Consider the following 14,442-nt stretch of genomic DNA (forward strand, 5'->3'; position numbering starts at 1 on the left):
ATGATTCCAGTGATGAGGGACTTTAGTTACGCGGATAGACTGGAGAAGCTGGGTTTATTCTCCTTGGAACAGAGACGGTTGCAGGAAGATTTGATAAAGGTATTCAAAATCATGAAGGGTCTAGACAGAGTACAGAAAAACTGTTCCCATTGGCCGAAGGGTCGAGGCCCAGAGGATATAGATTTAAGGTGATTGACAAAAGAACCAAAGGTGACATGAGGAAAAACTTTTTTACACAGCGAGTGGTTAGGCTCTGGAATGCACTGCCCAAGGGGATGGTGGAGGCAGATTCAATCATGGCCTTCAAAAGGGAACTGGATAAGTGCCTGAAAGGAAAAAAATTGCAGGGCTAAGGGGACAGGGCAGGGAAGTGGGACTAGCTGGATTGCTCTTGCATAGAGCCGGCGTGGACTCGATGGGCCGAATGGCCTTCCGTGCTGTAACCTTTCTATGTTTCTATCATAACCACCAGAAAACAGACAAAGTTTTCAAAATCCATTTTATTCAGTTTTTGTTACATCATGGAATCATTAGCATCTTGGGGTACACTTTAGTATCTGTATGTAAGGTAAGTTTTATATTAGTCAAAATCACATCTTTTAAACCTGTATGATACAGGTAATCAGAACCAAAAAAAATTGTAGACTGTCTAATGGTATTGAACGACAGACCCAATATAAGATCCAATGGATTGCAATGGATTCAAAGTGCAGGGTTTCCAAAGCCAAGTGTTTTCTGTAGCTGATGAATCTCATCAAGAAGCTGCTTATTTTGAAGGTTTAACTATGTAAAACAAAACATATTACACATTAGCATTAATAATAATATTTTTCTCCAGTTGACAGTCTACCATTGTCTGCCTGAATCACATGCATTGATTTACACTTATTCCTCAGTTCAATGTATGATAATTCTAAAACTACATTTCTCATTAAACTGGATATTTATATGCATGTGTTGCTGTGTCAGTCAGTTTAGCCTAATTAATTCCGCTATTGCTACCCCATTTGGAGATAGAAGCACTACTTTTAACAGTAATATCTTAAAACAGCCTAAGCCACTATAACAGATTATTAAGTTCCAAGATAGGGATGGACTGAGAGTCTAATGGTATCTTGGAAGTGTTTTCATAGTTTGATGCTTAACCAAAACCTTTCATATCAAAAATATACTGTTAAACTCTTCAGAAATGTGCCATTCTAAAATCTGGTGTGGCTGATTGAAAACTGAGTTTACAGAAAGCAACAAGAATTTTTGTGTTCTAACTTGGAAGTCCTTCAGCGTATGGCCTTCCTTCTGCTTGTGTCAACCAACCCCTTTCCCCTCGCCATCACACAGTTTTTTTGTTTTCCTTCCAAACCATGCAACATTCCCTGGCACAGAATGGTGTGGGGCTGGGCAACCAAGTAACTTTGGACCTCTGAAAAAGCTTTGAGCAAGGAGAGGCTGAGTTAAGTCAAATGTTTCCACTTTGAAGATGTGCTTCGACTACATTTGGTGACTCTCCACAAATGCTAAGAAAAGCAACTTATCGTGTGGAGAATCATGAGCAGAAAATTTGTCATACAAATCTAAGGTTCATATGATTGTAAGCCAACTCACTGTGTCTCTGGTCTTTAAAAGAAGGCATTCAAGCTAGATTTACATTACAGCTATAAATGTACACATACTGGCAACACTGTGTTCAGGTTACATTATCAACTCCATGCAGTCACAATTACTTTTCTTATTATTGAAACTACCACTGAATCTGTGAAATGCCCAATCACCATCCTATTATAGGGCTGTCAACTGAGAATGCTGTTAGAGCCTGAAAAGTTTGCACCTTTGTTACTATCTGTTCCGACCTCTATAATAAGCTGTTAGTGTAGGAGGTAAAACAAAACAAGATCAGTCTTGAAACAAACCTTTATTGCATATTTATAGGTTTGCTCCGCTTCTAGTTTTCTCCCCGTCTGAAACAACGAAAAATAAATCAAATTCATTTAATCGTGCTGAGGAAGGACACAGTAGGTGGCAATTTGAATTGGAGTTGCATGTTTTCATTGCAATGTTTCCAAAAAAAGCAGATAAAATACAAAACCAGGAGCATCAGATAAAATATAAGATAATTTTTCTGACTATAACAAATTATAATCATGTCCTGTCTTTTATCAGATGTAAAATGCTACAACAGTAGATTGAAGATCATCGGTAATATACACTTACAACAAAACATATATCCATCCACTTGCCTATTCTTAAACAGCTATGTCTACTCATTGCTCTAGAGAAAAGCTCTTAAGACTTGAATTATTCCTATAACAGTATAAGGCAGTAACAATCTGAGGACATATGACGTAATGGGGGTAATTTTCATCTTCACCGCTTGGGTAGTAAACTGCTCATTATAGGACCCACCCAATTTTCATTTCCATTAACTTCAATGGAAGATTACATTTATGGCATAACAATTTCAAGAGTATCAGAATTTATCTTCAGTGGATTGCTGAGAAATAGAACTACTCTGTGCTAAAAATGAATTATAACATTGTTAAAGCAGAATTAAAGGAATCGGAAATCTGGAGTATATTAGAATATATTTTTTTTCTTAAACAGCATGTTTCTTGAACATTAGAAAATAGATTAGAGAAAGGTATCAAACCAAGAACATTTTAATTTAAAATATGTTTTAGATTTTACTTGCTGTATAAATGCTGAGTCAGATATGAGAATTTAAAAAAATCTCTCTCCTATTTTCTCCCTTACTCTCCTAAAGGTGCTGATATATGGTAAGATACAGTTCCAAGGATGTTGGGTGCCTTCTGATACCTTAAGCTAAGTGACCATTTTTATGTACGCCTGGCTGATATGCGTTGGCAGGCTATTCTGCCATAGGAGGCACAAGCCAACTTTACCTAATGTTCACAAGTGCACTTTCTGACAAGGGACCACCAGAAGATAATGAGGAATAGAAGCATTTTCCTTTCCCTAGCTCAGGGGTGCTCAGGCCAAATAAGAATTATTTGTATAACAACTTTCACATCCTCATGTCCTCAGGATGAACTACAGCACTTCACTGTTGTTTGGTAGGCAAACGTGGCAGCCAATTTGCGTACAGCAAAGTCCAAGAAACAGCAAATGAGTAAAATGACCAGTGATCTATTTTGGTGGTGCCATGGGATCATTTACATCCAACTTAACTGGCAGTATCTTGGTTTAATATTGCATCAGAAAAAAGGCACCATAAAAAGGCAGCACAGCCTCGGTACAGCACTGATGTGTCAGCCTAAACTAAGTGCTAAATTTCTGGAATGGTGGCTTGAACCCACAACCTTCTTACCCAGAGGCAAAATGCTACCACTGACTCAAACTGACACTAAGTTGTAGCAACCTTATTACCTCCCCAGATTAAATCAGCCCGTTTAGCACAGACCAGAGGTTGAGCCTGTGATCTTCTTGGTCTTAAGGCTCAGTACTAAATCAACCAGTGCCTTTACCTATTAATTCTTTGGAGAGTGAGATTTGAAGATTTAAGTGGATTAATCAGTGACATGTGATGAGCAAGATAACTTATAATTTATTATATCTGGCATATTATGAAATTATTTCCGCTCATAACAAAGAAGATTTTCAGTACCTTTAAGCACACCATTGTGAGATAGCCCCAGACCTCTGCATTACTGTTACACAGGATATTTGCTTCACAGAGACCATCTTCAGCATCTTTCAATTCGTTAAGCTGAGTATGTATAGGAAAGAACATGGTGTTAATCTCTGAGTTCTGATCAAGGTATTACAAAAGAACCTATTAAAGATCAAAGATAATCGGCCTCAATTGTGCTTAGCATCTCCCAGAACATGTGTATTTTAGAGGTGCTAAGTACTTTCATAATTCTTTTTAAAAGTTATTTGCCCATTTATTTTTATTAATTTTCCTTCCAATATTTAAGACTCCCTGCACAATTCATCACTGTGTGAGGAAGCTCAAACACAATTTCATACTATGCTATTTCTGACTGAATTTTTTTAAGTCACTGTTGTTTTGTACACAAATGCAGCAGCCCATTGGCACACAATAAGGTCCAAGAAATAGCCATCTCGGCTCCACACTCTGGCATTCACTCCATAATCCCCTCCACCTTCCTCTCCTCTTTTAAGACCCTCCTTAAAACCTATCTCTTTCACCAAGCTGTTGGTCACCCCTCCTAATATCTCCTTCTTTGGCTCAGGGTCCATTTTTGTCTGATTATGCCTCTGGGATGTATTTCTATGTTAAAGGCACCATATAAATGCAAGTTGTTGTTGTTACTGTAACAACCTAATGGTTAGGTGGACATTTAATTTAAAATGATTATGCGTGATATAACGATACATTTAGTGCCTCTGCCAATCTCAGAAAAAAGTTTAATTTCATTTTCACTATCCTTCCTTGAGCCTTCATGGAAAAACTGAGGTATCTTTATACTGTGAACTTGTTCTTCTATTTCTGTAATTTGCTTAATTAAAAAGTTTAACTGTTCACAAGATAATTACAGATGAGGAAGACTATTCAGCTTTGAAGGTACACAGGCAGACTAAGTGAGTGGGCAAAATTATAGAATTCAATGTGGGAAAGCGTGAAGTCATCCGCTTTGGATCTGGAAAAGACAATTTGGAATATTTACTTAATAGTGAGATTAGGAGCTGTGGAGGAGCAAAGGGATTTAGGTGTCCCTGCACAAAAATCACTAAGACCTAGTGCATAGATACAAAAAGTAATCAAAAAGGCTAATGGAATGTTAACGTTTATCAAGGAGGTTGGAATGCAAAAGTGAGAAAGTGATGCTTCAGTTGTACAGAGCCCTGGACAGACCCCATTTGGAATACTGCATTCAGTTTTGGGCACCGAACCTCAGGAAATGTATATTGGCCTTCAAAGGGGTGCTTGAATGTCTCCCTTGTGTCTCAACAACCAAAACTGGATGCAGTACTCAAGGTGTGGTCTGACCAGAGCACTGTACAGTTTGATCACAACTTCCTATTATTTATAGTAATCTGTTCTGGCCATATACTTTAACATTCTATTGGCTTTGTTAATTGCTGTCTGCATTAGCTGGATATGTTTAGTATTGGTTCTACCAAGACTTCCAGATCTCTTTCCATTTCATCCATAGCTATTTCAACATCATTCATGGAGTACATTTATTGCTTATTTTCCATCCTGTGTGCAGTACTTTGCACTTGTCTGCATAAATTTCATCTGCCATTCATCTGTTCACATACTTATTTTGTCCAACTAACTCTGTAAATTTTTGTGTTGCCTCCTTTGATACTACTGCCCCTCCTATTTCGGTATCATTTGCAAATTTGACCAATTTTCATTGAGTTTCTGAATCCAATTCATTGATGTAAATTAGAAATAGTAGTGATCCCAACACTGAGCCCAGGGGTACCCCACTGAGTATTTCCCCCCACTCCAAAATAATTCCTCTAACAAGTACTCTTACCCTATAGCAGGCTATGCCAACTCCTAGCCAGGACAAACAGGATGGTGCTCTCTGGGAGGCAAAGAGGTAGGTAGATTTGGCCGATTTATACTGGAAAAAACACATTAGAAACAACAATCAGATGGTATAACAGCCTGTAAATAAAGCCCCTCTGTTACACTGATAGTGCCTGGTTTCCAATATATCTGGTGTAATTAGGGTTTTTTCTTTTTTGTGTAGACCACTGATTGTGTAATTTACTGTAGTGAAAGTATTTAATATGGTACTGAATCTCACATGTTGACGAGGTAGTGTCAGAGTGGTCACAGGTTACAGAGGCAGAATCAAAGGATACGTAACATTAGAGGTAAATACTCGTTCTTAACAAATTTCAATTTAACCACTGGATTGAGATTTAAGGGGTACTCAAATTTTCTAAGTTCCTTTCACAACTGTGAATACTTCAAGCTTTTCCCAAACAAATCCATTCAAAGAAACAAGCAAGGCACAGGGCTGGAGCCTGCAAACTGGTTAATAACAGATGGGAGAGGGCTGAAAAATGTACCATATGGGTGGGGACAAATCTGAAAAGATTCTTGGGGTGGACAGAAAACTGTTTGCAGTGAGGGACAAGGTAAATGTAGCATGAGTGAGAACTTGGATCAAGGGCAGAGGGGAAGTTGTGAGTGATGCTGTAAGAGCGCTTGGTCTTCATACTGAAACAAATGCATGAAAGTGGCACACACAAAGAGGGAGCAGACAAAAACTGACAATGCACATCAGAAGGAGAAGGCACTCACACTGGGGCTCCAAGGAGGCGGTACAACTGGCTATGGTTCGGGAAGGTTGGAGTAATGCGCTCTAAACCTTCACACACAATGGTGGTGGGACATTCAATATATTCCGCGGGAGGAAAATCGGTAGCACTCAGGAATATGTATATGCATTGTCGGTGCAGAATTGGATCCAATACAATAATTTTTTTATTAACCATCAATCAAAATTCTTTGGTGGGCCGCCAATCGGAGGGGTGGAGGGGAACATATTGGAGGCCTCACAGAAAGATCAGTGAGTGCTTTACATTTTTCATCTGGCGAACGCTTATGGGTTCCAATTAAAAAAAATCAAAATAAATTATTTACTTGCATGTAGATACTTACTGTTACTCTTACATAACTTATGAAAAATCTTGAACATTATGTCTACATGGAAGAATTGTGGTACACAACCACCCAATAAAAACTGCCCAAAAAGGCCAGAATACTGTACCAGCACTCATTGTTGGAACTAACATTATGTGATGTGCAGGCATATCTGATACTGCAAGCACATGTGGACTCTTTTAAAATGGAATTTCCGATAAACATTGCCTGATGCAGGTGTTCTCAATGCATTTTGAATTGTAATGTTGCGACCCACCCATCAATTTTAATCATTTCCACATCGTTCACCTGAGGAAGGATTTCCACATCGTTCACCTGAGGAAGGAGGTAGCCTCCGAAAGCTTGTGAATTTAAAATAAAATTGCTGGACTATAACTTGGTGTTGTAAAATTGTTTACAATTTTAATATGTAATAGATACATAGTTGTGTTACCTTTCAGTAATCTACTGCAGATTAAATTCTTGTAAACCTACTGCATCACAAATTTAATCCTTCAATGATGCCGTAAGTAAGATAAATTTTATTTTTAATTCTTTTCTAATGAACAAAGAATTAAAGTAAGTGTTACTTTTAATCCTGCTATATATATCAGAAGAAAGGCTGTGGGAGTGACTAAGATGAAAATAATTTCAACCATGGGTTCAAATGACAATAATATGGGAAGATAAATAATAAAAATGATTGTCATCTGAACCCTTCAGTGAGATGATTTCCTTTCAATGATTCCCACTCATCTATATTTTCTGTGAAACTGAAATAATTACTAATCTGTTCTTACTGACTCAATCTTGCCTTCCTGCAGATAGATGGAGCCTAGTCTCAGGCAGATGGAGTGCATGTCAAATGCATCATTCACATAACAAATGGTACGTTCATAATATTCCTTAGCCTGGGTGTAGTTTTCATTCATATAGCTTAGATGTCCCAGCAAAGCCCATAGATCTGGATTCTGAAACAACAGAGTTAAGTCAGGGAATTCAGACTTCAGCTTCCAATTGTTAGCCAACACAATGCAAGAGAACAGAAGATAATTAACGAGAAAAATGGTTGGTTTTCTATAAAATAAACCATTAAGAAATATTAGGAAATACAGACTTGCAAGTTATTTACCAGTATCATAGTTTCTGCTCACTCTTCTGCTCACAAGTTTTTTTATCTAACTTTATTTGATTTATACCACAATTTCTAATTAACAAAGAATTAAAATAAGTGTTACTTTTAATACTGCTATATATATCAGAAGAAAAGCTGTGTGGGAGTGACTAAGATGAAAATAATTTCATCCATGGGTTCGAATGACAATAATATGGGAAAATAAACAATAAAAATGATGTGATTTGAACCCTTCAGTGAGATGATTTTCTTTTAATGATTCTCACTCATCTATATTCTCTGTGAAACTGAAATAATTACTAATCTGTCCTTACTAACTCAATCAATTTGGTCTCAGATGATGCTGTTGACCTCCTGTTCCTCAGAGGTCGTGTTACATCAGAGAAATCCTATAAGGTTGAAATATACACTGCAAACAAACCATTGGTGCTCAAAGCACACATGTAGAGGAAACTTTAATAAAATAAAATTCACTTTCTAACAAGCAAATGATTTAACCAGAAATTGACCTTACAGGCAAAACTGGGATAAAAATGTTTGCATATAATATTTGAAAATACTGACCCTAAAAACCAAGGATAATCCCATGTGCTGCTTACTTTGTTACTGAAATAGTCTGGAATGTCTAGGGCATTTTCAATTGCAACAAAGCTAGTATGAACACACAAGGAACACAAGTAATAATGTAGATGGTTAGCATTCTGTCCCCTGAGCTTTATTTTCTGTGCTTATAAGGAAGAAAATGGATGACAAAGGTCTCAGCAGAAAATCAGAGGTGAGCTCCAAAGGGCTTCACTTCACTCAGTTTTGCACAACATGAATAAGTTAGATTACCTACTTGTGTTGTGGATTTCCTCATTCTTTGAAATTACCTTATACTCCACATATGAATGGAGTAGATCCAGACTATTGGCAACTTCAGCCTAAACACAAAGGCCCTAAAATTCCAATGGCACCATTGTACCACTGGGATGGAGAGGTAGGAGGGCAAGTGGCAGCTGTAGATTTGTCTGGAACATCTGCAGCTTGCTGTATAATGGTTTAAGAGCACAAATACACCAGCAAGAAACATGACTGGGCACCTTCAATAGCTACAGAGGAATCACCACAGTATCAGCATAACTGTAACATCTCTTCATTTTCTTTTCTTCTAGTGTTATGCTCTTCCTGCTCTATGTGGGAAATCAGGGACCCTTCCGGTGTCCCTGACGACCATGTGTGCGGGAAATGTATCCAGCTGCAGCTACTGACAAACCGCATTGCGGCACTGGAGCTGCAGATGGATTCATTAAGGGGCATTCGCGATGCTGAGAACGTCGTGGATAGCACGTTTAGTGAGATGGTCACACCGCAGGTAAAGGTTGTACAGGCAGGAAGTAATTGGGTGACCACCAGGCAGAGTAAGAGGAGCAGGCAGGCAGTGCAGGGGTCCCCTGTGGCCGTCCCCCTCTCAAACAAATATACCGCTTTGGATATTGTTGAGGGGGATGACTTATCAGGGGAAGGCAGCAGCAGCCAACTTCCTGGCACCAGGGGTAGCTCTGCTGCACAGGCTGGGAGGAAAAAGAGTGGAAGAGCTATAGTGGTAGGGGATTCTATCGTAAGGGGAACAGACAGGCGTTTCTGTGGCCGTAAACATGACTCCAGGATGGTTTGTTGCCTCCCTGGTGCCAGGGTCATGGATGTCACTGAGCGGCTACAGGGCATTCTCAAGGGGGAGGGTGAGCAGGCAGACGTTGTGGTCCACATTGGGACCAACGACATAGGTAGGAAGGGAGATGAGGTCCTGCATCAAGAATTTAGGGAGCTAGGTAGCAGATTAAAGAGCAGGACCTCAAAGGTTGTAATCTCTGGATTACTCCCAGTGCCACGGGCTAGTGAGTATAGAAATAGGAGGATAGAACAGATGAATGCGTGGCTAAAGAGTTGGTGCAGGAGGGAGGGTTTCAGTTTCCTGGATCACTGGGCCTGCTTCTGGGGAAGGTGGGACTTGTACAAGTCGGACGGGTTGCACCTGAACCAGAGCGGGACAAATATCCTTGCGGGGAGGTTTGCTAGCACTGTTGGGGGGGGTTTAAACTAACTTGGCAGGGGGATGGGATACAGTGTGGAGCTACAATAGGGGGTGATGTGCAGCCAAATATAGAGAAAAAAACAAGTCAGCTTGGAAGACAGGGCAAATATGTGAGGGCAAGGCTGGATGGCATCTATTTTAATGCAAGGAGTCTTGCGAATAAGGTGGATGAACTGAAGGTGTTGATAAACACATGGGAGTATGATATTGTTGCTGTCACAGAGACATGGTTGAGGGAGGGGCAAGACTGGCAGCTCAATATTCCGGGGTACAGAATCTTCAGGCGAGACAGAGGGGGAGGTATAAGAGGAGGGGGGGTCGCAATATTAATTAAAGAATCAATTACTGCCATAAGGAGGGATGATATATTAGCAGGTTCCTCTAATGAGGCCATATGGGTGGAGCTTAAAAACAAAAAGGGGGCAAGCACTTTGATGGGAGTGTACTATAGACCCCCAAACAGTCAGGGGGAGATAGAGGAACAGATATGTAGGCAAATCTCAGAAAATTGTGCAAATAATAGGGTAATAATAGTGGGGGATTTCAACTTCCCCAATATTAACTGGGATACTCAGAGTGTAAAAGGCTTAGAGGGTACAAAATTCTTAACGTGCATCCAGGAGAGCTTTTTGAGCCAGCATGTAGAAAGTCCTACAAGAGAGGGGGCGGTACTGGACCTAATTCTAGGGAATGTGGCCGGCCAAGTGGAAGAAGTGCTAGTAGGTGAGCACTTTGGTGACAGTGACCATAATTCGGTGAGATTTAAGGTGGTCATGGAAAAGGACAGGGAGGGGCCGGAAATAAAGGTTCTAAATTGGGGGACTGCCGATTTTAATAGGATAAGGCAGGATCTGGCCAAAATGGACTGGGATCAGCTGCTTGTAGGAAAATCCGCATCGGAGCAATGGGAGTCTTTCAGAAGGGAGATTGAGACCATACAATGGCAACATGTTCCCGTAAAGGTCAAGGGTGGTTCCAAGAACTCCAGGGAACCTTGGATGTCAGGGGATATACGAGAATGGATTAGGAAAAAAAGGAGGGCTTTTGGCAGATACAAAAGGCTAAAGACGGAGGAAGCCCTAGAGGAGTACAAAAAGTGCAGGGGGATACTTAAAAAAGAAATTAGGAGATCAAGGAGGGGCCATGAAATAACACTGGCGAGCAAAATAAAGGAAAATCCTAAGATGTTTTATAAGTATATTAAGGGTAAGAGGATGACTAGGGAAAAAATAGGGCCCATTAGGGACAAAAATGGCAATCTGTGTGTGGAGCCGGCAGATGTCGGAGGGGTTCTAAATGAATTTTTTGCATCTGTTTTCACTATGGAAAAGGACGATGCCGACATAGAAATACGGCAGGGGGACTGTGATATACTCGAACATATTAACATCGAGCGGGAGGAGGTATTGGCGGTTTTAGCAGGCCTAAAAATGGATAAATCCCCAGGCCCGGACGAAATGTATCCCAGGCTACTGTGTGAGGCAAAGGAGGAGATTGCGGGGGCTCTGACACATATATTCAGAACCTCTCTGGCCACAGGGGATGTGCCAGAGGACTGGAGAACCGCTAATGTAGTACCATTATTCAAGAAGGGGAGTAGGGAAAAACCGGGGAACTACAGGCCAGTGAGCCTAACATCAGTGGTAGGAAAATTATTGGAAAAAATTCTGAAGGACAAAATTAGTCTCCACTTGGAGAAGCAAGGATTAATCAGGGATAGTCAACATGGCTTTGTCAAGGGAAGATCATGTCTGACTAATTTGATTGAATTTTTTGAGGGGGTGACTAGGCGTGTGGATGAGGGTAACGCAGTGGATGTGGTATACATGGATTTCAGTAAGGCCTTCGATAAAGTCCCCCACAGGAGACTGGTCAAGAAGGTACGAGCCCATGGAATCCAGGGTGCCTTGGCACTTTGGATACAAAACTGGCTTAGTGGCAGAAGGCAGAGGGTGATGGTCGAAGGTTGTTTTTGTGACTGGAAGCCTGTGGCCAGTGGGGTACCACAGGGATCGGTGCTGGGTCCCTTGCTGTTTGTGGTCTACATTAATGACTTGGATATGAATGTAAAAGGTATGATCAGTAAGTTCGCTGATGATACAAAAATTGGTAGGGTGGTAAATAGCGAGGAGGATAGCCTCAGTCTGCAGGACGATATAGATGGGTTGGTCAGATGGGCGGAACAGTGGCAAATGGAATTTAACCCGGAAAAGTGCGAGGTGATGCACTTTAGAGGGACTAACAAGGCAAGGGAATACACAATGAATGGGAGGACCCTAGGCAAGACAGAGGGTCAGAGGGATCTTGGTGTGCAAGTTCACAGATCCCTGAAGGCGGCGGAACAGGTAGATAAGGTGGTAAAGAAGGCATATGGGATACTTGCCTTTATTAGCCGAGGCATAGAATATAAGAGCAAGGAGGTTATGATGGAGCTGTATAAAACACTGGTTAGGCCACAGCTGGAGTACTGTGTGCAGTTCTGGTCGCCACACTACAGGAAGGATGTGATCGCTTTGGAGAGGGTGCAGAGGAGATTCACCAGGATGTTACCAGGGCTGGAGCGCTTCAGCTATGAAGAGAGACTGGGAAGATTGGGTTTGTTTTCCTTGGAGCAGAGGAGGCTGAGGGGGGACATGATTGAGGTGTACAAAATTATGAGGGGCACAGATAGGATGGATACTAAGGAGCTTTTTCCCTTCGTTGAGGGTTCTATAACAAGGGGACATAGATTCAAGGTAAAAGGCGGGAGGTTTAGAGGGGATTTGAGAAAGAACTTTTTCACCCAGAGGGTGGTTGGAGTCTGGAACTCACTGCCTGAAAGGGTTGTGGAGGCAGGAACCCTCACAACATTCAAGAAGCATTTGGATGAGCACTTGAAATGCCATAGCATACAAGGCTACGGACCAAATGCTGGAATATGGGATTAGAGTAGACAGGGCTTGATGGCTGGCGCGGACACGATGGGCCGAAGGGCCTCTATCCATGCTGTATAACTCTATGACTCTATAACCCAAAGCAGGGAGGAGGAAGAAAGGTGAGCGGTCTTCCACCTCTGTGCAACCAACCATTTCCTCACCCATGTCATCACTCACTCACCAGCCCAGAGAAATCCACTCAGAGTGATGTATATAGTTCCAGTGAGAATTTTTCAATGGGTGACACACAATACATGACGGTACCAGAGCAGTCAGAGGTGAAAGTGAAATATGACAGTGGGCAATGGAAGCTCTGCAGAGGTCAGCCCTTGACTCCCGAGTCAGCAGACTCAATTCTCTGGGGTCCTGCTCGAAAACGGATACTAAATGAAAATTACACTCAGGTGAAGTCATTGATGACCATCTTGGAGGACCTGAAACAGCTGGCAGTGATAACAGCAGAAGTTTTTGTATTCACTCTCAGGATGTGGGCATTGCTGCCAAGGCTAGCATTTAATTGCCCATCCCTAGTTGCCCTCGAGTAGCTGGTGGTGAGCCCTTTTCTTGAACTGCTGCAGCCCATGTGGTCAAAGTACTTCTGCAATGCTGTTAGGTAGGGAGTTTCTGGATTTTGACCAGCGACGATGAAGCAACGGTAATATATGTCCAAGTCGGGATGGTGTGCGACTTGGAGGTGATGGTTTTCCCATGCTACCCATGTCCTTGTAGGTGGTGGAGGTCCCAGGTTTGGGGGGGCGGGGGGGTGCTGCCGAAAAAGCCTTGGTGACTTGCTACAGTGTATCCTGTTGGTAGCATACACTGCAGCCACGGTGCGCCGATGGTGGAGGGAATCCAATGCCGTCCTCACTGCCAGTATCTAAGAAGGATTTGACATAATACCTGGAGCGAACATCTGCATCCATCCCCCTGACAGAGTGCATCCAATGTGGATGCATTGACTTCTGGCCTTTAGGCATTGGGGAACTGTCTAGAGAGAACTATGGCAACCTGTTTGCGAGAGATTCAGGCTGGCATCTTTCAGGGTCTGCATGATCTAACTGACACCATTAGGTCTGCCCTCCGGCTGATGAATGTGCATTCAGCTCCAGGGCCCAGCACAAGTGGTGCAGCTAGATTCAGCCTTCATAGGGTCATCCTCTCTTCTGATGACAGCTTGTGACTTTTCCAGCCAGTCCCCTCAGATGCCTGCTTATGTTGGTGGCAGGATACAGGGCCAGGTTGCCCACACACCTGAGTGGCAATGCAGCCAGCTGAATAGTCCACTCAGGACTCAAGCCCTCAGGCGAAGACAACCTCAGTGCCAAGAGGTTCAAGGTGCTACAATAAAGCCAAGCACCACTGGCATCCTTAGCCCTCAGATATTACCTCAGTGGAACACCAGGTCAACTTTAAGAACAGCACAAAGAGGCACTAGGGGTAGGCAGGGTGATAAAAAGAAGCACCTGTTGTGAATATATATGTGTGCAGTAAAACTACTTTATGATATGAAGTCTAGTATTTCAAAGTTGTCTGTTCTTCATTTGTTTTTTGTGTTTGAGAGGATGCTTGGAGGTCAGTTTGCAACAGGACACAGAGTTCCTTCAATGCCTCTTCAATGAAATGTCACCTCTTTAAGTAGATCTCTTCTGATACATTCCCAAGGAGTACAGTGGTCTATAGACTCTGGAGGGAGCGTACCTCCAAGTTGGTCTTTTTCTCCTTGGGTGTA

General features: G+C 41.8%; 1 protein-coding gene across 1 annotated transcript in view; it reads right to left on the reverse strand.

Moving 5' to 3' along the window:
• Window positions 1–513: 513 nt before the first annotated feature.
• The window catches only part of cfap70 (cilia and flagella associated protein 70), a 111,580-nt gene continuing 97,651 nt past the window's right edge, over window positions 514–14,442 (reverse strand). Inside the window, exons 24-28 of the mRNA XM_068003735.1 lie at window positions 7,390–7,560; window positions 5,469–5,558; window positions 3,620–3,721; window positions 1,908–1,955; window positions 514–783 (exon numbers count right to left, since the gene is read on the reverse strand). Coding sequence (XP_067859836.1) covers window positions 703–783; window positions 1,908–1,955; window positions 3,620–3,721; window positions 5,469–5,558; window positions 7,390–7,560 — 492 coding nt within the window. The 3' untranslated portion in view covers window positions 514–702. The remainder of the gene's footprint in view (window positions 784–1,907; window positions 1,956–3,619; window positions 3,722–5,468; window positions 5,559–7,389; window positions 7,561–14,442) is intronic.

This window comes from Heptranchias perlo, chromosome 22 (assembly GCF_035084215.1).
Source record: "Heptranchias perlo isolate sHepPer1 chromosome 22, sHepPer1.hap1, whole genome shotgun sequence".
NCBI lineage: Eukaryota > Metazoa > Chordata > Chondrichthyes > Hexanchiformes > Hexanchidae > Heptranchias > Heptranchias perlo.